The sequence below is a fragment of the Heterocephalus glaber genome, unplaced genomic scaffold (genome assembly GCF_053883595.1).
Source record: "Heterocephalus glaber isolate CG9 unplaced genomic scaffold, H.glaber_assembly_v1.0 deba00001442, whole genome shotgun sequence".
NCBI lineage: Eukaryota > Metazoa > Chordata > Mammalia > Rodentia > Bathyergidae > Heterocephalus > Heterocephalus glaber.
Window position 1 is genome coordinate 14,248,454 of NW_028258296.1, and position 22,560 is coordinate 14,271,013.

Below are 22,560 nucleotides of genomic sequence, written 5' to 3' on the forward strand. Positions count from 1 at the left end.
TAGTGCATGGTGAGAGATACAGGTCTAGTTTTAATCTTTGGCAAGTTGGAGCCCCATTTTTCCAGCACCATTTATTAAAGAGGCTATCTTTCCTCCAGTGAGGGTGTTTGGCTCCTTTGTCGAAAGGAGATGGCTGAGTGTGTCTGGCGTTGTTTCTGCATCTTCTAATCTGTTCCACTGGTCCTCAGATCTGTTGTTTTGTCAGTACCATGCTGTTTTTATTACACTAGCTTTGTAGCACAGCTGCAGGTTGGGGATTGTGATACCCTCTGCCATGTCTCTGTTACCTAGAATTGCTTTTGCTATTCTGGGTCTCTTCCTGCTCCAAATGAATTTTTGGATTGTTTTCTCAAGGTCTATGAAGTATGCTGCTGGGATCTCAATTGGAATTGCATTAAATCTATATAGCAGTTTTGGAAGTATGGCCATTTTCACTATATTAATCCTTCCTACCCAGGAGCAGGGGATGCCTGTCCATTTTCTGATATCATCTTCAATCTCTCTTTTCAGGGTGCCATAGTTTTCAGAGAAGAGGTCTTTGATTTCTTTCGTTAGGATGATTCTTAGGTATTTCCGTTTTTTGGATGCTATTGTGAAAGGAATTATTTGCCCTATTTCTCTCTCAGTGAGTCTGTCATTGGTGTAGAGGAAAGCTATTGATTTTTGTGTGTTGACCTTGTAACCAGTTACTTGACTGAATTTGGTTATTAAGTCTAGAAGACTTTTGGTGGAGTTCTTGGGGTCTTCTATATAGAGTATCATGTCATCTGCAATTAATGACAATTTGACTTCTTCATTTCCTGTCTTTATTCCTTTTATTTCTTTCTCTTGTCTAATTGCCATGGCTAATGTTTCCAGAACTATATTGAACAAGAGTGGTGATAGTGGACATCCTTGTCTTGTTCCTGATTTTAGTGTGAAAGATTTCAGTTTTTGACCATTTAGTAGGATATTGGCTGTTGGTTTTTCATAGATGGCTTCTATCAGTTTGAGGTAGAGACCATCTATTCCAATTTTCTGTAGGGTTTTTATCATAAATGCATGTTGGATTTTGTCAAATGCTTTTTCTGTGTCTATGGAGATAATCATATGGTTTTTGTCCTTGGCTCTATTGATATAGTGTATTACATTAATTGATTTTCACATTTTGAACCATCCCTGCATCCCTGGGATGAATCCCACTTGATCAGGGTGTATGATCTTCTTGATGATCTTCTGCATTCTGTTTGCCAGTATCTTATTAAGGATTTTTGCATCTATGTTCATTAGTGAGATTGGCCTATAGTTCTCTTTTTCAGTTGGGTCTTTCTCTGCTTTGGGGATCAAGGTGATGCTTGCTTCCAGGAATGAATTTGGGAGTATTGCTTACCTTTCAATTTCACTGAAGAGTTTAAACAGTAGTGGCAGCAGTTCCTCTCTAAATGTCTTGTAGAATTCAGCAGTGAAGCCATCAGGACCTGGGCTTTTCTTAGTTGATAAGTTTTTAATTACATTTTCAATTTCATTGGTTGATATTGGGTTGTTCAGAATTTTTAGGTCTTCTTCATTCAACTTTGGTAATTCATATGTATCTAGGAATCTGTCCATTTCTTCTGTGTTGCCCATCTTATTGGCTTATAGGTTCTGGAAGCAGGTATTGATGTTCCTCTGGATTTCTCCTGGGTCTGTTGTCATTTCACCCTTTTCATTCCTAATTGCATGGATTTGGGCCTTTTCTTTCCTTTTCCTGACAAGGTTGGCTAAAGGTTTGTCAATTTTGTTGATTCTTTCGAAGAACCAACTCTTGGCTTCATTGATTTTTTGTATCATTCTCTTAGTCTCCATTGCATTGATTTCTCCTCTGATCTTTATAATTTCCTCCCTTGTAGGAGCTTTTCGGTTTTCCTGCTCTTCTTTTTCTAGAAGCTTGAGGTTCAGCATCAGGTTGTTTAATTGGGATCGTTCTGTTTTCCTAATATGAGTATTCACTGCTATGAATTTCCCTTGTAAGACAGCTTTCATTGTGTCCCATAGATTCCGATATGTTGTATTGTCATTGTCATTTAATTGAAGGAACTGTCTGATTTCTTCTTTAATTTCCTCTGTGACCCATTGGTTATTCAGAAGTGTGTTGTTCAATTTCCATGTGTTTATGAAATTTTTTGAGTTTCTTTTGCTATGGATCTCCAATTTCATTGCACTATGGTCTGATAATGTACAGGGGACAACTTCAGTTCCTTTGCACTTACTTAAACATGTTCTATGTGTGAGTATGAGGTCTATTTTGGAGAATGACCCATGTGCAGCTGAGAAGAATGTGTATTCTGATTTTGTGGGGTGGAAGACTCTGTAAATGTCTGTTCATTTGTTCAAGAGTTCGATTGAGTTCTAGTATTTCATTACTTATTTTTAGTCTAGTTGATCTATCTATTTGTGACAGTGGGGTGCTGAGGTCCCCCACTACAATTGTATTAGTGCATATATGACTTTTCATGTCCATTAGTATTTGTTTTATATCGTTGGGCACACTAGTGTTTGGTGCATAGATATTTATGATTGTCATCTCTTCCTCTTGGATTCTTCCCTTTACAAGGATGTAGTGTCCTTCTTCATCTCTCTTAATCAGTACTGGTTTGAAATCTACTTGATCTGCCAAGAGGATAGCTACTCCTGCTTTTTTTCGGGTTCCTGTCACATGCAATATTGTTTTCCACCCTCTAACTTTCAGTCTATGAGTTTCCTTTTGAATGAAGTGTGTTTCTTGTATGCAGCATATTGTTGGATTTTGCTTCTTGACCCATTCTGCCAGTCTATTTCTTTTGATTGGTGAATTGAGAACATTAACATTGATGGTTATAACTGAAAGGTATTGACTTGTCATTGCCATGACTTTTTCTTTTTGTTGGGTTCTCCCCCTTTACGTTTAATTTCTTGTCATGCCAGATGGGTTCATTCTGCTTTGCTTCCTGGGGTTGTGATCCTCAATGTCTGTTCCTAGGATATTGTGTAAAATTCTTTGGAGTGCTGGTTTGGTATTCACAAAGTTTCTAAGGTGCTCTTTGTCATGAAAGAATCTTATTTCTCCATCCATTTTGAAAGATAGTTTTGCAGGGTACCTCAATCTGGGTTGGAGGCTGTTTTGTTTTAGGGCTTGGAATATGTCACTCCAAGGTCTTCTTGCCTTGATGGTTTGTGTTGAGAAGTCTGCTGTGATTCTGATGGGCTTTCCTTTGTATGTGATTTGTTTCTTTTCTCTGACTGCTTGTAGAACTTTGTTCTTCTGTTGTGTTTCTGGAATCTTAACAATTATATGCCTATGTGTAGATTTTTTTTGATCAAGGCTATTTGGAGTCCTATATGCCTCACTTTTCTGTATGTCAAGTTCTTTTCCCCTGCTTGGGAAGTTTTCTGCCATTATTTCTGTGAAGAGATTTTTTATGTCATCTCCACTCTCTCCTGTTTCTTCATTGAGCCCAATCAGTCTTATGTTATTCCTTTTTGCATCATCTAGCAGCTGCTGGATTGATTTCTCCTGTTCCCTTATAATTTTGAAGCAATTTTTCTTTTCCTGGTCACTAATTGCAATCTCATCTTCTATATCTGAAATTCTGTCCTCACATTGGCTCATTCTGCTGTGTAGACTTTCAGTGGAGTTTTTCATCTCCTGGAAATCTATTTGCATCTGTTTTATGGATTCCATTTGTTTCCTATGTTGGGATTCCATCATGTTCCTGAGCTCCTCTCTAGATTTATTAATCATGTCTTGCACTAGGGGCACAATTTCTCCTGTTATCTGAGAAATTATTTCTGATTTCATTTTTTCCAGATCCCCTTTTGTTGCCAGTTCAGTGGGTCCAGGTGGTTGAGTATCAGAATGTTCCATCTCATTTCCCTTTGGGGTTGCTGTAGGTGATCTGGAAGTCTGGTTTTGAGACTTATTTATGTGTTTTCTCATTTCGACTGGGGCGGGGGCTGTTAGCACCTGCACGGATTACCTCCTCTGAGCTGGGTGAGGTGGGACAGGGGCCATGGGCAGTGATAGGGATGGTGACCCAAAAGCCCTTTACTGTGGGCTGGGAGCAGCCGGAACGATGGTGGCTGGGAAAGTCCTTCCTCTGGACCAGGAGCAGTGGGATGGTGGCTCAGAAGCCCCTTCTTCTGGGCCAGGAGCAGCGGGACAGAAGGTGGCCCAAAAGCCCTTTCCTTTGGGCTGGGAGCAGTGGGAGGGATGGTGACCGGGAAGCCCCTTCCTCTGGACCAGGAGCAGTGGGACGGTGGCTCAGAAGCCCCTACCTCTGGGCCGGGAACAGTGGGACTCAGTACCTTGGTCTGGTGGTCTGGTGTCCTCTGCTTCTTTGTAGTGTGGAATCAGGTGGCTGCCTGTTTGCAGCGGGGTGATTCGGCATCTTCTGCAGGACTCAGGACCTCGTTAGGGCATGCACAGACCTGCCTGTCTGCAGCGGGCTGATTCGGTGTGTTCCACGGGACTGGGGGCCTTGGTAGGGTGTTGGCAGACCTGCCTGTCTGCAGTGAGGTCAGAATAGTCTTAATTAGGGAATGGAATCTAAATGAACATTTTAATTATCTTTGTAAAACAGATTTTAAAACTGGTTATATAGTACTTTGAAAAAGAAATTAATATTGTTTTGAATATATTATATGATGAATGTTCTGATTTGACGTTGAATTAATGATAATTTCTTTACTTTCTTGTTTTTTTTTTTCTTTTCTTTTCCCTACCCAGTAGTTAAAGGAGCTGAAGTTAGCGGGGTGCTCCAATGAGAGCCTGAGAGTTTCAGAAATGCAGAGCTACAATACTGGAAATGCTGATTGTTGACACTTACTAATTTAAATATTTGGTGAGTGGTCAGGTCTTGTCCTGGGGGAGGAGGGAGAGATGAACAAGACTTCCATAGGAATTCATTTCAGTGGGGGAGAGACATAAGCAAACTAATAATTTCAACGTACTGTGATTAATTGCTATTAATCATTAAAAGAAATAGTAGTGCCCTGTGTCATTCACATTTTGAGTGTGACTTATTACACAGTTCTTTGGATATTGGCCATCCAGGGGTAAGATTTCCCTGCCAACCAAAACATTTGATTAACCAAAACATTCAATTCTCTGACCATATCCCAGCAATTGTTTATTTTACAAATTATGATCATATCAATTAAAAAAAAATCTCAATACCTACCACAGTAGAAAACAGTGCAATTGTGCTTTTCTACAGTTAATAGGTAATTTATTTTATGTCATGTTTGCATTTTATGATCCTTTCCAATTTCCAGGAATTTGAGGCTCCTTGTGACTCAAGAATGAAGAAGTGGAATTTATTTCTATGTGGCATTAGTTTTTCATGTAAGGTGGTAGCAACATTTTACTAAAATATAAAGAGCAAAAGTCAGTAATAGATTCACATAGAGTTTAACAGGAAAAAATGAGACAAAGTCAATAGGAAAGGATCAGTGTAATATTAATGAAAAAGCAATTATGGTATAAATGGCTAAAATCACATCATTAATAAAGTGAACAGTTCTTATCAAAAATTGATCTCCACAAAATTTGTCAGATGCACATCTCTTTGGGTATACTTATCACCAGAAATTCTCTCACCAGTCCATGAACTTCTGTAACCGTGAAGAGGTTAGTAATCTTTTATCTGTAAGTGCTCTTCAAGAATGTACAGGGGTGATCTAAAAGTACGGTGAATGTTTAAATTAAAAAAAAATTATTACAGTAAAAGACACATTGGTTTTAATCCAAGTCTAAATACTTCCTCACCCCCTGGCTTCTAGTACACTTATCTCATCATCCTTGCCACATTCTGAAGCAGTTCTGGAAGTCCTCTTTCGTGAGTGTCTTTGGGAGATATGATAAAAAATACAGTGAATGCGGCTGGTTAGTGCCATCCAACGGAAAGGTAGGAGCGGAAAAACTTTGCGCTGTGTCCTCATTCACCTAATTCACGGGCTTGCACATCGTGTGACTTTTAGCTCTTCCCCAAAGTCAAAATGACCATGAAAAGTAAATGTTTTGAATCGATTCTGGACCTCGAGGCAGCCACTCATGAAAAAGGCCCTTCAGAACTGCTTCACAAAGTGGCACGAACGAGGGCATAAGTGCATTCGAAGCTAGGCGAAGTGTTATGGGGGGGGGGAGGATAAAGGCAATGTGTCTTTTACTGTAAAACATTTTTAAATTTAAACACACACTGTACTTTTCAGTCCCACTTCGTATCTTTCCCTTCTCATTCTGTAGGCAGCTGGAAAGAGTCCAGCTGTCCGAGGGAGGGTGGACCCTGAGGCTGTGTTTCCATTCACAACAGTTGGCCAGAACACCTGTTTTTCACCCCCTGGGGATACCTGTCTGAAGTTCTCCTTCAAACACCAGGCCTCTCTCTACCTGGTTTCTTTGTGCCTGAAGGGGTGGATTTGAACTGAGTTCAGTCTCCAAGCTCCATCTGACAACCCAACACTCACTAGCTGGACTTTTCTCCCCCTTCCGTCTGGAAGCCTCAGAAATGGCCCCTTTCGCTTGACCACGAGTTTAATTAAAACAAAGCTACCCGCAGCTGATGTGGCTGTGGGAAGGCAGCTCTGCTGAGCACCGGACGGCCGTGGCCTCTGAGCTTGGTGCCCTAGTCCCTCCTGTGGCGCGCTGGGCCGGTGGAAAAGGGGGCGGAGAGGAGAGAGCAGAGGAAGGGGCGGAGGTCACCCAAGCCCTGCATCCCGCCCAGGCGGCAAACGCGACTAGGTGCGGCTGATCGGAGGGGCGGCGGCGGCCGGCGGGCTGCGCCTTAGGGAAGGAGAGCGCGGCGGAGGAGACGGCGGCGGGAGCGAGCGGTGCCCGGCAGAGCGGGCGCTGCGCTGGGGACCCGGGCGGCGCTGCGCGGGACTGAGCGCCATGGCGCACGGAGCGGCGCGCTCCAGGCTCCGCCGACAGCCCAGCCGGCGGCCGCGGACCTCGAGGTACCACCTTCCCCGCTGCCAGGTCCCCTCGCGTCAGCTTGTGGATGCTCAGCTCGACCCTGCTTGAAGCAGCCCACCCCGCCAGACGCCCGGCGGTAACTGCCGCGGGCTGCGCTTGGAGACAAGTTTGGAGCACACGCCTGGGCTGCTGAGGCCTGTAGAGGGAGAGGGTCAGAGGGCTGACCCCGTTCCGACCTTGAGCTGGGCCTTGGGGAAGCAGTAGAGCCGGGGTCAGAGGAGGGAAGCGGGCACAGCGCGAGATCTACATCTCTCCCAGCGCCCTCCGCGGGCGTCCCTCACCCGGGCGGCGCTGGCCTTTGGCGCCCCCCAGGGTGGGAGGGAAACAGCCTTTGGCGTTTGAGTAATGGCAGAAAGTTTGAGCCACTCAGTAGGGTTAGGGAGGATGTTGCAAGCAGATGCCTGGGGCCGAGGATTAGGAACCGGCGAAAGTCAGTGAGTAAGACCTGGGGTGGCGGCTCCCTCGGAGCGGCCCAGCGGCTCCACTCGGGCCGGGTGGTGCAGCAGGGTTGGCGCCCGATCCAAGCAGCTCCAGGAGTGGTGGCCACGGTACTGTGTATCTAGCGTCTGTGACTGAAGCCTCCGCTCCCTAGGGAAAGAGCAACAAATGAATACTTCGCACTGGATGTTGCTGCCCCGAAGCTGTATTTTAGCACAGGCGCTGCCCGAGCGAGCTCACCGGAGCTGTGATTTAACCCCGTCTCTGCAGTCGTCCCCGGGTGAGCGCGGACCGCCTCTTCCGCATCACCAACCGGCCTCTCTGCACAGGTGGGGGCCGCACCAGGATCCTTCCTTCCCACGTTCTCACCGCTCTGCCTTCTGTGGGTCGGTGGCGTGTGGTTTACTGCTGTGTGATTTAGGTTTTAGGGACAAATTGAGAAACGCTCTGTTTAACATCAGGGAGTTTGCTGGTCCCCCTCCCTCCCTAGGTTTAGGGAAGATCGCTATCTGCGTGACAGGCAGGTGGTTCACTGAGGAAATAATCTGCAGTTTGGGGACAAAGCCCATCAGAGAAAAGAAAAAAGAAATTAAAAAGTGGGTTTAGTTAAATAGATTGTTCTGCTTTCAACAACTTTAATGGATTTAAATCTAATCTTATTACTGACCTTATAACCCCTACAGGTTTTAAGCTGTCAGTGAAGTGTCAGAAGGTCACTTAGGAGGCAGCTGTTTGTAGAAGGAGGTTAACCAAGAGGTCTCAATTTTGGCACCTTTTTATCTTGGAAAGGAAACGAAGCCTAGGCTGATGGGCGCTGCTGTCAGTATGACGCAACCTTGCTCATGATAGGCTGGACAAATCGGACCCCACCACAGCATGCCGGACACTTCAGTCTATTAAATATCACACGGCCAGAAGTTTGGCGTTCATAATTCCTCTCTCCTTATCCCACAGATGCCTGGACTGCGAGCCTGCACAGCTGTGAAACGGCGATGACTTGAGGGACCAGCGGTTATCTCCACAACGATGTCCATGAACAACTCCAAGCAGCCAGCGTCTCCTGCAACGGCGCTTCTTTCGAACACAACCTGCCAGACGGAAAACCGGCTTTCGGTGTTTTTTTCAATCATCTTCATGACAGTGGGGATCTTATCAAACAGCCTGGCCATCGCCATTCTCATGAAGGCGTACCAGAGGTTTAGACAGAAGTCCAAGGCGTCGTTTCTGCTTTTGGCTAGCGGGCTGGTCGTCACAGACTTCTTTGGCCATCTCATCAACGGAGCCATAGCAGTGTTTGTATATGCATCTGATAAAGACTGGATCCGCTTTGATCAGTCAAACATCCTTTGCAGTATTTTTGGTATCAGCATGGTGTTCTCTGGCTTGTGCCCACTTTTTCTAGGCAGTGTGATGGCCATTGAGCGGTGTATTGGTGTCACCAGACCGATATTTCATTCCACAAAAATTACATCCAAACATGTGAAAATGATGCTGAGTGGAGTGTGCCTGTTTGCTGTTTTTATAGCTTTGCTGCCCATTCTTGGGCACAAAGAGTATAAAATTCAAGCTACAAGGACCTGGTGTTTCTACAACACCGAAGACATTGAAGACTGGGAAGATAGATTTTATCTCCTACTTTTTTCTTTTCTGGGCCTCTTAGCCCTTGGTGTTTCATTCTTTTGCAATGCCATCACAGGAATTACACTCTTAAGAGTTAAATTTAAAAGCCAGCATCACAGACAAGGCAGGTCTCACCATTTCGAAATGGTCATCCAGCTCCTGGCTATCATGTGTGTTTCCTGCATTTGCTGGAGCCCATTTCTGGTAAGAGCCTAAAGTTTTGACAGTTTCTACTTTCCTGGGTTTATCCATGCTCAATATAAGGTTGTTAATTCTTTTTCTTTTAAATGTTGGCATTTCTTCCTACTCAAAACTGCTTTCAGCACTCAGCTCTGTTTTAGAGTTAAGTTATGTATGATATACATAGTTATTTTCAACAGGCCAGGAACTGAAAGAAATATGTTGCTAAACAGTTCTAAGAATCATGTTATCTCCTTGGATTCACAGTAGCGTACAGTATTTTTTAACAGAAGTAACATATTTTTTATTACACTGAATATGATTAATTTCTAAAATTTAAAAAAGACCAACTATCCTATACATTGGATCAGAATCCAGTAAGTTTTGGTAGAAAGTGATACAGACTTTTAATTTGTGGAGAATGCATAGTAGCTATTGGGTCCTTCTAAACATGTAATGACTGGTCTCAACTTGCATAACACAGTGATGAACTGAGATAGGTGGACAGTTTAGGTGAGCTCTGTGGGTAACTAAAGTGAAGAAATCACTTTTGCACTAACCCAAGAACAGTGCTGACCATCCAGGGAGGAGTATGTTTGGCAGGAGGGCCAGAGGCTCTTCATTTCTTTCTTTCATTCCTTTAAAAAAATTTAGCCAGCAGCTGTATGTGGTAGGTTAGTATTTAAATTTGGAAATGAAATCTAAGTTTAAAGAATCAGCTGCAAACACAAGTAATTTGTATTATTTTCTAGCTAGAAGACAAAATCATACTTATGAGAGATAATAGGACCTCAACTCCTCCCCAAATTTTACTTTATGATGGAAAGAGTGACAGAGAAAAAGTCTTTCTGTAGGGAGCAAGTGACAGTGAAGATTGCTTTCATTCCTTTCTCTGCAGCTTTGGGGTATTGGGCTGATAATGCCATATGTGAGATAATGACATATGTTATACATACAAATGAAAGAGTGAAGCAATAGGAGACATGAGACAGATAGGAGCAAGCAGAGGTCGTGCTGTTCTTGCCTTTCGTGGTAGCATGAAGGTGCTTGTGAGTGAGGCGCTTGTCCTGGGCTCCTAACAAGCTCATTGTCCAAGTTGTGGGCAGTGCAGGTTTGCTAAATAATCCAGATGATCTTGAGACACATAAAATTTTCAAGGACTGCTACTGCAGACAGATTGTAAATTAGAATGGATTTTATTTTACAAAAAGACTTCTACTTTGCAAATACTTTATTTCTATTCATTTCATTGCCTCCCAGTTTGAATGTAGGTCTCAACTGTCAAATTATTTAAAATTTCCTTTGTTGTTGTTCCTGAATTGGCTGGATTATCAGGACCCATTCAATGACAAGTTAACATCTTCGGGGGTGTGACAATTATGAGTTTAGGAGATGCTGGCTGGGATCACTTAAAAAATCTGATCTGTGCTAATAGGGTAGTTGTTTGAACTGCAGAAAAGGGAGGAGCTCTAACATTTGGAATCACATCAGTGTTCACATTTGGAGAGTTTAATTTTTACCACTTGGCAAAAGGAATTGCTTGAGGGGAACGCTTCTGTTTTTCCTAATCAGGTTCTGAAATAAAGTAGTCTTTCATAATAAAAAATGAGCTGGAGTGAGTTGAAATTAACTGGGGGATTGTGAGGGGAATTATGAAAAGTAGTGACTGAAAATGTTTGCAGACTTTTAAAATGAAGGTCCAAGCTCGGAAGGAAACCTTAAAACAATGAGCAAGTGCATTAAATGAGAGAAAAGTAATCCAGACAACTGAGGTATTGACCTATGCTTTGTGTTTATTTGTTCTGAGGCCTCTTAAAATTTGTTTTGTTTTGGCTTTTGACTAGGAGAACTAGGAGTGATTGACTACTGTTAGACTTTGAGAGAAAGGAAACATTCAGACTCTTGGCACAGTATTTTAAATTATACGTTCTCTCATTTCCTTTCCTGAATTTTTGTTTGCCTTAATTGTTAGAATAGGTCTTACAATTTAATTCATAATTTGAACATATTTTCTAGTGGAAAGAGTTCCAGGTTCCTGGAAACTTTTCTGAGTTCTGTTTTCTCTTTGGGTTATTGGTACTTTTTTGACACCCCTGTACCAATGCTTCTAAATGTTTTTTTTTTTGGTACCGGGGATCGAACTCAGATCCTCCCACTTGCAAGGCAGGTGGCAGAACCACTGAGCTAAATGCCCGGTCTCCTAAATGGTTTTAAGTGTGAGAGTTATCTTTGTGTTAAATGCATAGTAGGTGCATCATAGTACTCTTTATTGGACTGACATTTTGAGTCTTTTCAAGCATTCTTTGTATCCCATTTCTTTTGTGGAGAACTTGGGACTTAATGGCAATTTCTGACTGAAAGATGTGTAACTTTTGTGGTCTGAATATAATTTCCTTGGGGATTCAGTTAAGGTCATCAGATGTGTAAATGTAACCATAGTAAAAATCTCAGGCTAGAAAATATCAAAATGACACCTGCTACTAACACTTCTCCTTTTTCTCCCAAGTGTCTAGGAGGATTTGCATAGATATTAGTGACTGAGTCATCATTTTCCTACCTATCTTGCATTTTAAGAGTGTCTTACATTTAAGATACCTCTGAAGCCACTTTGTTAGATTCCCATAGATAACACTGTATAAGGTGTAAGATAATGGTGACAGCTCCCAAGCCAATGCACTACTTTACCCCTTGCCTTCTCCCTATGATTAATAAATGAATGATTGGATTTGTACTGTGGGGGGCATGGATGGACATCTACACATGTTGTTTTGCCTGTGTTTACTGTCATTTTCAAGCTTCGAATTAAAACAAACACAGAGATATATACATTTAAATTAGGAAATGAGTAAGGTGCACATGTTGATGCCCATGTTTAATAGGACACAGGTCATCAAAACATCAATAATGACATAATTTCTGAAACTATTTAAATTTATAACTATTTTAATCATTTTGCAGGTTGAGTTTTAACCAATACAAAGGTAAATTAGTTTTGTTTGAACTCTCTATGTTAGACTTTAAACGTTCTTGAGTACTTTTAGGCTTATAGAGAAATGGGTGGGGAGCATAGCTCACATGTAACCCCCCACCCCATACATCACTCTTCATATTAACATTTGCTACAATTGAGGAGACAAAATGCCAATCCATTGCTATTAACTAAAGTCTGTTTACATTAAACTTCTCTTTGTGTTGTGCATTCCATGGGTTTTGACAAATGTATAATGACACACGTCCATCATTATCATATCATGCAGAATAGTTTCACTGCCCTAAAACCCCTCTGTGGCTTTTAAAATTGTAGTGTTTTATTTTCCCAAAGATGGGAAATGTGCTTTTCTTCCTCCAGAAATTGAGATTTAGAAATGTAGCTCAAACATTATATTTGCTTAAAATCTAACATTAGTGACTTAAAAATTTTTACAATGTCTGCATTTCACACTTGTAAACATAGTTAACTGAAATAAATTGATTTAGTTATAATCCATACAGAAAACTTTATGAAACAAGGATAGGCATTTAGCTTATAGTTCCATTTAGAAAAAAGTTAACTTCAAAAGACAAATAGCAATTACAAAATCATCTGCATACTTCCTAGGTAAACTGCTTCTTCTAAATAAATAATCTTGATGAAATCCTTTTGATTTCTCTATTGTGTGTGTAATGGGAGGAAATATTGACAAGAACTTTCAAGAAATATTTAAAAAATATTTTGTTTCTGCCTTTATTCATGCAATGATTCTTTTTAATGATCCCTTTCTATAATATATGGCTTTAGGAGGAATTTTATTCCTGCTATGAGTATTTTGCCAGTATGGTAGAGCAATAAATACTTGTTGACTGGTTGACTGTAACATAAGTAGTATGAATGTCAAGAGATCGGAAATGATTGACTAGAATATGGATTCTGAGTGATGTAGGTAAGAGTTTAATGGTAATTTTTAATCTGTGTCTTAAGTCAGGAACTGTAGTCTTATAAACTATTAAACTTCAGCAGACTTCTAGAAGGCTGTATGTTTGTTTTGCCCTGTCTTCAGGGATAGAGGATCATTTTGATGGGGAAAAATATAAAATATTTGAAGAATAAAATTATTCCTTATGTCATGGAATTTACCCAAGAAATACGTTCTCTTGCACGTACAGAGTTCAAGTTTGAATTTTCTAAGGTAGTTACTCTTATGCTAATATATTTAATCAGTGTAGTTAAACATCATTTGGTCACTAGGGTGATTATCACATCCTGATCAAAGAATTGGAGAGTTAATTCAGCTTTGACTGAAATTGCTAAAATTATAGGCATCATAATGACCAGGTCCTGGACAGCTAATGTCAAATGATGGAGCAACAGGACATCACAGAATATATTGATTATTATGTGAAGATTGTATCCTCTGAAAGATGACTCTCATCTTTACATTTAAAACAAATAATGGGAATCTATGAATGTGTCTGTGCACTTACCTCAAGACCAAAAAGATGAGGAATGGGTGTCTATATATATATTTTACATGAATAGAAATTATGGAAAATGTATAAATGTACAAATAAATATGTATGTATGTATATGTGCATGTATGTATGTAAATATGTATGTGTATGTGTAGAGTGTACATCCATATATAAAAGTATATATATAGTATTTATGTATAAACATAAGAGTACACATTTATATATGTACTCATACAGTTGTTAAATATTTTCCAAATTTAAAAATTGGATCTGATTACACCAAGTATGAGGGATACTAATGTGCTGTATTCCATAATTAAAGATAGAACGGACTCTTCTGTAGCTTCATATCAACTCCCAGAAAGAATGTCATTTTTGGTTTATTGGATTGCTACTAATATTAGCAACAATGTTGTGTGCATTGTTCGTGCTGGTTTTCACTGTGGAGTCGAGTGTCCTTTGCTTGGATGGCAGAAACAGCAGTCAAGTTGCCAGGATACAGGACCTTATGTCATCTGGGTTCTGCTTCCATGAAGTCCTTAAACTGCAGATATGTGCTACCTGGAGTTCATACCGGAAGAGAAGGGGCATAGAGAGAGAAGGTAGTTTCAATGGTGACATTGGCTGCGGTCTGCAGTTGGGTGGGTATGGAGGGCATCAGTGATAGGACTGGCAGAGGGTTGGTTCTGGATATTTGGGAGCTCACTCCCGTCTCAGCCCTGGTGCTCTCTTGCTGGGCACATTCTTCCCCTGACATTGCTGTGCTTCATTTCTCCCTCACTCTTTCCTGGTTGCTCTAATGTCTCCGCCGCTATTTAGGCCACCTTCAAAAGTTCCCTTTCTCTTGTTCTGTCTTCCCTTCCTTTCTTTACCTCATAGCACCTAGTGACATTTAGTAGCATAGTACCCACTTCTCGGTTTACCTGGCTCTTGTTTGGCTTTGGTCCCTAGTGTGTAGGCTCCTTGAGGGAGGAGACCTTGCTGATGGCTGCAATCCTAGGTCCTAGCCCAGTGCCAGGCACACAGTTGATGTCCGGAAGTATTTGCTAGATGAATTTCCTGTAGAGAATGGCTCATTCAGCAACTATACTTGCTTCTACTTTACTCTGCAGGTAAAATCAGGACCTGGTTGGTAGACCCTGGGAATATTTTTTAATACTTCCAATTTATGACTGGGATTGGAAATCTGCAAGAGGGGGAGTCTTTTTTTTTGTTTTAAAATTTAATTTTACTGATACATAAGGATAACATTCATCATAGGAAACTTGTACTTGTATATCACATATCTTAATTCTTTTTACTCATTCCCCTCCCTTCCCTTCAGTTCTTCTTCCCTTATTTACAAAAACTTTGTCTCCATTTTTCCTTCTATTATTTTCCCTTTACCTTCCTTCTCTTCCCTTCTCCCCATAAATATAATTTTTAGATTACTTGCCTGTGAACATGCTGCCCATCCACGTTACTCTGTGCATGCGTGCGTGCATGTGTGTGTGCGTCACCTGAGCACTATCGAGGGGCAGGGGAAGTAGTCCAAGCAACAGGCCCTAGAGCTGGAGGTGCCCGCACACGTTACGAGGAGACAGCGCCACTGTCCACCGTCTGTTCGTGGTGTCCACTGGGCCTGGGGGAAAGGGCGGCTCACGTGTTTATATATAAACTGACCGCGACTGTCATTCTGGTTTAGATCTCAAATGGGCCCCAAGCCTCAGGGGTGGACGGTGACTGGACCACAGTGCACTGTGCTTACCAGTGGATTCACCCATGGGGAAGTTTAGCCTCGTGAGAGGCGTCGCTGGGGCGTGGTCCGAGGGGCGTGGCCTGAAGGGCAACTCCCTCCCCGGCTCCACCCTCTTCCTTGTTTCCTGTTTCCTGTTTCCGGACCACCATGCCTTGAGCAGCTTCTTTTATTTTTTTCTCAGTACCGGGGATCCGACTCAGGACCTTGCACTTTCGAGGCAGGTGCGGCACCACTGAGCTAAATCTCAGGCCCTAAGAAGGGAAGTCTTTATTCAAAGGTTCCCTATGGAGAATCTTTGAGCTTCCCAAGTTTGAATCTGAGACTAGAAATTAAGAATTATTTTCAGTGTCTCAAATTTTGCAGGTAAACTAGATGATATTTATTTTTACAATATTGCAATAATTTGTTTGGATGTCCTTTCCTATGTTAGTCTCAAGGGTCCTTGGAAGCAAGATCCAGTGTGTTGGTTGAATGAATAAACTAGAGAACCAATTACTGAATGGGAAATGTTGAGGCAAAGGAAAATGATAGGCAATGGAAATTTCGATTAACTCTGGCCCATAGTTTTTAGCGCTGCCTTTTCCTCTACAGTCACCTTTTTTCATAGTATCTTTCTATTTTATTGGTGCTTTATCTCTGAGGGAATCATGTCAGGGGACAAGCATAGAAAATTACTTTGAATAAATACTTCCAGATATTGCATGTTCAGTGTTATAAAGTGAACTAACTCTCTGGGTTAAATGTTGAAATTTGTCTGAAAAATGAGCTTGCTAATGTCACATCTTCCCTAGCAGATTGAACAAATATCTATGCCTCAACTTGTCAGTAAGATTAAATGATTAAACAGGCTTTATATTAACAAATGCTTAATTATTAGGAAGATCTGATGGGCCTTTTGAAAGGACACTGCAGCACCCCACCCAGATTGCCCTTTGGGTGGGGCTTGAGGGGGATTTCTGTTTCTTGACTAATGCCATTTTGTGTCAGGGATGGGTGAATGTCCCTTGCCTCAAGTGTGACACTTCTGAAGGGCCAGTATGCTTTAGAGCTTAGTGCGCATCAACTGAGGAACTCTGCGTCTCCCAATCCTGTTCCCCTTCCCACCTTATGCTCTCCCAAAAGCTCCCTGAATGCAGATCTCTGTCTCAGAACCTATTTCCTGCAGCATCTGCCTTAGGACAGAGACCTAGCAGTCCATTTGTGAATATCTCATTTAGATACAAAACATAAGCACATAGGTTTAGATAATGATTACATAAATTGTTGCTGTGATGCATAAGGAATTAAACTCATTTGAGCAGCCTATCTTTGCCCTCCTGGAAATGTATAGTGTAGAACTGTTCCAGAGCAAAATAAATTAAAAAAAGACACTGCTAAGGCTGAGAAATTACACAAAAATCTCTTGCTTGAAATGAGCATGGTGGTCTGAAATAGTTTGTTATTTTAAGATCATTTATTCTTGGCAAAACATGGCTTCCTGTTTTTTTAAGGAGAAAGTCATAAAAATGCCCAAAGATGTCATAGATGCAGACAAGGCACTTATACAATATTACTTGAATGATTTACATGTAAATGACTGAGAAATATGTGGATTAAATTTATGCCCTCATGGGTATGAAAGTCTTCTGGTTTAATGTGTTTGGGGCTTTTTACTAAGCTCTAACACAGTTGAGAAACAATTCAAGGTGCTGATGTGCCCCGAGTCTCTGTGAGTTGCTGGTATTAATTTTATCTGCTTAAACCAATCCCTACAGGACACTGTAAGGACACATGTAAATGCATTCCATTTTGTATATACTTTTGGAAGACTTTTTAGCTGCACCATTTCTATCTGGTACATCAATGTGATTTACTGAAACTCGGAGAGAACTTTATCCAATAGGAGAAATTCAATTTTTTGACCTTTGTAAATACACCTTTCAAAGCTTGTGTGAACTTGTCACTCTGTCTATACCCTGTCCTGCGTGTAAGGGTGCGGTGGAGTGGATATAGTTGTGGTTTGTTCAGACAGGGAGGTGGTTTTCCTCACCACTCATCAACTATTGAATCCTCAAATACAATTCAGACTATGTGGAGTGCTGACATGGAGACTGGCTGTGGTATGATGGTGAAGGAGACAGAGACAATTGGATCGTATAAAAGCAATTATTTTAGGTTTGGTACGGTGTCCCAAATCAAGCCTTCCCTTCAAAATAATGTTCATCCTCTGGGAACAGACTGGGAACATGAATCTCAGCTATGACCTTGGAGTTACTCTGATTTTGCCTGTCTGTAAACTGATTATCACAATAGTACTCAGATGTATTATCAGATTAAAGGATTTGATTTCTTGAGAGTCTCATAACAAAGTGATTGGGACATAGTAAATGCACTGCAAAATCTAAAAATACTCAATCTGTTGCTATTATTGCTGTTCACGATCTCAGTGAAAAGCAATTATTTGTGTTTAGTTCTGCTGTTTTCCAGTTTCTCCACCTTAAGGAGTGGTTTCCATGGAAAAAAAGGGATAAAGTTTATAGCTTCAGAAAACTTTCTGGACATTCCAATTTGAAGTTTCAAGTTATTGTTTATTTCATTATCTCATCAGAAGTAAAGCTATGACCTGCTAATCTTTTGCATATTGTTCTAGTTCAAATATTCTGTTAACTAGTAATTATAATTCTAATATCTTATAAGGTATTCATGTAAACAACTGGAATCAGGCTAAAATTAGCAAAACTGATGAGGTCATTAGTTATAAGGTATTGTTCTTGGAGTTGTAAGTGGTATGAGGGAATAAAAGAGAAAGCTCTCTTCCTAAGCAGTTTGTAAGTTAGGTGAAGCAAAAGATGTAAGACATTAGTTCTTGGACAGGTAATACACTGTAGTGGTTTAGAGTCTGGGTTCAACCCCAGTCACGGTCATGTGACTGCATTAGTCTGTGCTTGTATTTTGTCAAATGTAAAATAGGTATTGTAATAGTACCTATTTTATATAAGGGGCGATCAAAAGATACAGTGAATGTATAATTTAAAAATGTTATTACAATAAAGACACATTATTATTCATCCCCTGAAAACATTCTTCTCATTGCTTTGAACACACTTATCCCCTCACTCTTGCTTTTTCTGAAGCAGTTCTGGAAGTCCTCTTTTCCCAGTGTCTTTACTTGTGCTGTCATGGCTGCCTCTATGTCCTGAATTAATTAAAAATGTTTACCTTTCCTGGTAGTTTTGACTTCAGGGAAAAACCAGAAGCTGTATGTTGCCAAACTGGTGAATAAGGTGGATGAGGACACACCATAATATTTTTATTTGATAGAAATTGCCATAAACATATTGAAGCGATTCAGGACACTGAGGTAGACATGAAAGGACACTCACAAAAGAAGACTTCCAGTAGTGCTTCAGAAAGTGGCAAGAACAATGGGATAAGTATATTCAAAGCAGGTGGAAATGCTTTGAGGGAAGTTAATGGAAATTCTTTGAGGGAAGTCTTTTACTGTACTGAATTTAAAAAATTTAAATACACACTATATTTTTTGATCAGCCCTTGTAAGTTTGTTGTGAGGACTAAATAGATTAATATATACAAAGCACTTAAAATAGTGTCTGACATATATTAAATATCATATGATTCAGTTATTATATTATTTTTGTTTCTATTAAATAAAAATCACTCATTAATAATTGCCCATGGATAATTTTGTCAATGAGATGATCAAATGCACTTTAAATTTCCTTAGTAAATGAATAAGAATAGTGTCAGAAACATGCTGTCACTTCCACTTTGATGATTCACCAGTAATTATTTGTTAATTGACTTGACATTGGGCACTTACCATGCAACAGACACTGTTGTAGATGCTAGAATAACAATCACTATGGTTTATATGTTTGTAATGCTTATGGACTTAAACAACAATACTTACAGAAAATGAAAAGACCTGTAGGAAATCGAAACAGAAATATTCTGTTGTATTTTTGTTGTAACAGAATGACATGTAATTGTGAGGTTTGTGGATGAGATTATTTTTGACAATTTCTAAAGGGAAAATATCAGTAGGATATCATGTGGAAAGAAAAATTACTTGAAGTAAATATGATCCAAAATTAAGTAATATACATTATAAAAACAAAGAGAAAGAAGATAATATATATACTTCCTAGAGATAGAAAAGTGTAATAAATGAGAAAAACTCTTTAGCATTTGGGCCATTAACAAGGTTAGACATTAACAAGGTTAGAATACAGCAGATTGTAATTAACTAATATTAAAAGCCAAAAGATTTTTTAAGTAATAACACATGAGTTGTAGAAAAATTAAATCAGACAGTAAATATTTAATAATTAAGTTAGCATTTTGCACTATCTTTTGATAAGTAAAGCGACACAGGATATGGGAGATAAATTGGTGCTGAAATGAAGCATTATAAAAGCCATTAACTCCTTCTAAGAATGTAGGTTAAGAAAGTTAGAAAGGACAAAACAGATGAAGTTAAATTGTTGTCAACTTTAATAAGAAATTTTGAAAATAAAAACATTCATTTATGTTTTAATTACTCACTCATTAATTTACTCACTGAGCTATTCTTTCGTTGGAGTTACTGAGGAAAAGGCTGGATTTCTCCCCAGGTAGGATAAAGGATAGAGGCTGAGGCACGACCTGGGAAATACTTCCAAGACAAATTCTAAGAATCATGCTTTCCAGCACTTTCATTTTACCCATGACCTCTGCCCTCTCATCTCTGACCTCTGCATGCATCCTCCTTTTTCTTCTCTTTCCTTTTCCTATGGGTGAATATAACAGTGTCTGTTTTCCTGGTACTGGGGAACGGGTCACGGATTTGAGTACTCAGCAATAGTAAAGGTGCTCAGGTAGAACTCAAAGGTGCATGAGTAAGTACTCAAAACCTACATTTATTTTTTTAAATATAAAATTTATTTATTTATTTATTTTCTTAAATTCTTTTATTGGTACATTGTAGGTATACAACACAATTACATTTTTCATTGGGAACTTGTACCTTTACATGATGCATCTTGGTTCTTATTTTTTTCCCGTTCCTAGCCCTCCCTTCACCCCCTCCACCGTTCCCTATTTACAAAGACTTTATTTCCATTTTTTCCATTTCTCATCATTTTTCCTTTCCTTTCTTTCCTTTCCTCTGCCCCTTCCACTACCCGTACCCCTTTGGACCTTTTCTTCCTATTTTGCATTATCGATTATTCATTCTAATCATTGGTACATTTTAGGTATACAATATAATGACATTCATCATTGGAAATTTGCACCTTTCCATAATCTCTCTTGGTTCTTATTTTTCACCCTTGCCCAGCCCTCCCTTCAACCCCTCCAGTCCTCCCTATTTACAAAGATTTTGTTCCTATTTTTCCATTTTCTCCTATTAATTCCATTCCCTTCTTTCCTTTCCCCTACCCCTCCCACTTCCTTCCCCTTTGCCTCCTTTCTTCCTATTTCACATTATCTATTATACGTTTTAGTCCTTATTTACACTTTCAGTTTCTCACACCAGAGAAACTATTCAGTATTTATACATGTGTGTCCTATTTATTTCACTTAAGAGTATTGCTTCAATGTGCATCCACTTAGCTATAAATGTCTCTAATTTCTCATTTTTTATGGCCGACATTGTTGTAGCAGTAGCAGCAACAGTGCTTGTTGTTATTACATATTCCTTTATTTTGCTTCTTGGATTTATGTGCGTAGTTGGGGACTTGAAAACAGAAGGGAAGATAAAAAAATCACATGAATGGTTGACAGACAGATTGCAGAAGTGGGGGATGCAAGAGGAGGATCAAAACAGTGAAGGCCAGAGGGAGGTGGCCAAGTAGGGTGGAGAGAGGGATTTTCATGTTTCAGGACTCGGTGGCGAGGTAAGGCCCCCTTTCATTTCCACAAACATCTTCCCATTAGTGAGGAATATTACATTTCATGTATCATATTTTCCATACTTAAAAAGAGACAATGTTTTCTTTAGCTATAAAATTTCTTGTTAAAAGACAGCAGGCTACAAATTAAATTAAAAACAAATCTTCCAAATTCCACTATCCATTATCCACAGATAACCATTATTAGCATTCTCACCTAATAGAGAAAAGATATTATTTTGAGCCTTTGGGTGATAAACATTTTTTATTACATTTCCCAGACATTACCTCCTTTTTAAATTTGTAAATGTGTGGCTGTTTGTATATTTCTAAATAATTTTCAAGAGCTCTTTGGATGGCAAAGAACAGATAACTCTGACACCTAAAAATAATTTTAAAATCAATTGTAAAAGGAATTGTTTCCCAGGGTTCATTGCTTGTCTTTTAATTTAGTGCTTTAATTTATAAGTAGGAAATCAATAATTACTTTTATAGCTACTGTCTTCTGTTTCATGTTTAAATCTTTTCTTAGGAAAAAAAGATATATCAGTATTCATCTCTTTTTCCCTTCTGGCATATCTATCCTTTCACTTTTTGTATTTATGATTTTAATACATTTGTAGCTTCTTTTAGTTTGATTTGAAAGTTAATAATCTGAATTTTACTTTGAATTGGTATTGAATGGTCTTCCTGCAACTGTTTTAAATTCCACCTTTATTACATATGAAATTTTATTGCACTTGGTTCTGTGTATACCCTCTACCTTTTCCTATTTGTCTATCTTTCTTAGACACTGAATACACATTTTGTAATTTTCTTCCTAATAAGTTCTTTTCATCAGTTGTATTCCAAGATTTTGAAGTTTTTGTTTCTACTGTAAATAAACTTTCTTTCATTTGTTATACAAGTATATAAAATTAATCTTGATGTATTAATTTTTTATTGTCATGAAGTTTACACAACATAAAATCCATCATTTTAATCATTCTTAATTGTACAGTTCAATGACTTTTAGTACATTCACAATGTTGTATAACCACCACCACTATTTTGTACAGAATATTTTCATCACACTAAAAGCACAACTTATACCCATGAAGCAGTCATTCCCCAGCTCCTTGAGCTTGGGGCAACCACTGTCTGTCTCTAAGGATTCAGCTCTTCTGGATATTTCATATAAACAGAACCTTAAAATATGCAGGCTTTTATGTCTGGCTTCTTTCCCTTCACATACGCTGTTTAATTCATGCATGTTGTAGAATGTATCAGGGCATTACTCCTTTCTGTGGTTAAAT

The 22,560-nt window shown here is 39.6% G+C and overlaps 2 protein-coding genes and 1 long non-coding RNA gene across 3 annotated transcripts in view; 2 read left to right on the plus strand and 1 right to left on the minus strand.

The window, feature by feature from the left end:
- Gipc2 (GIPC PDZ domain containing family member 2) overlaps positions 1–8,518 on the plus strand; it is a 438,776-nt gene extending 430,258 nt beyond the window's left edge. The window contains exon 6 of the mRNA XM_087212959.1: positions 8,363–8,518. Coding sequence (XP_087069085.1) covers positions 8,363–8,409 — 47 coding nt within the window. The 3' untranslated portion in view covers positions 8,410–8,518. The remainder of the gene's footprint in view (positions 1–8,362) is intronic.
- Ptgfr (prostaglandin F receptor) overlaps positions 8,435–22,560 on the plus strand; it is a 41,794-nt gene continuing 27,668 nt past the window's right edge. The window contains exon 1 of the mRNA XM_021255480.2: positions 8,435–9,232. Coding sequence (XP_021111139.2) covers positions 8,435–9,232 — 798 coding nt within the window. The remainder of the gene's footprint in view (positions 9,233–22,560) is intronic.
- LOC147827612 (uncharacterized) lies at positions 13,788–15,532 on the minus strand. The gene is made up of 3 exons (XR_015451948.1): positions 15,093–15,532; positions 14,581–14,716; positions 13,788–14,218 (listed from the first exon to the last, which is right to left on the minus strand). It is a non-coding gene; the product is annotated as an uncharacterized LOC147827612 (long non-coding RNA).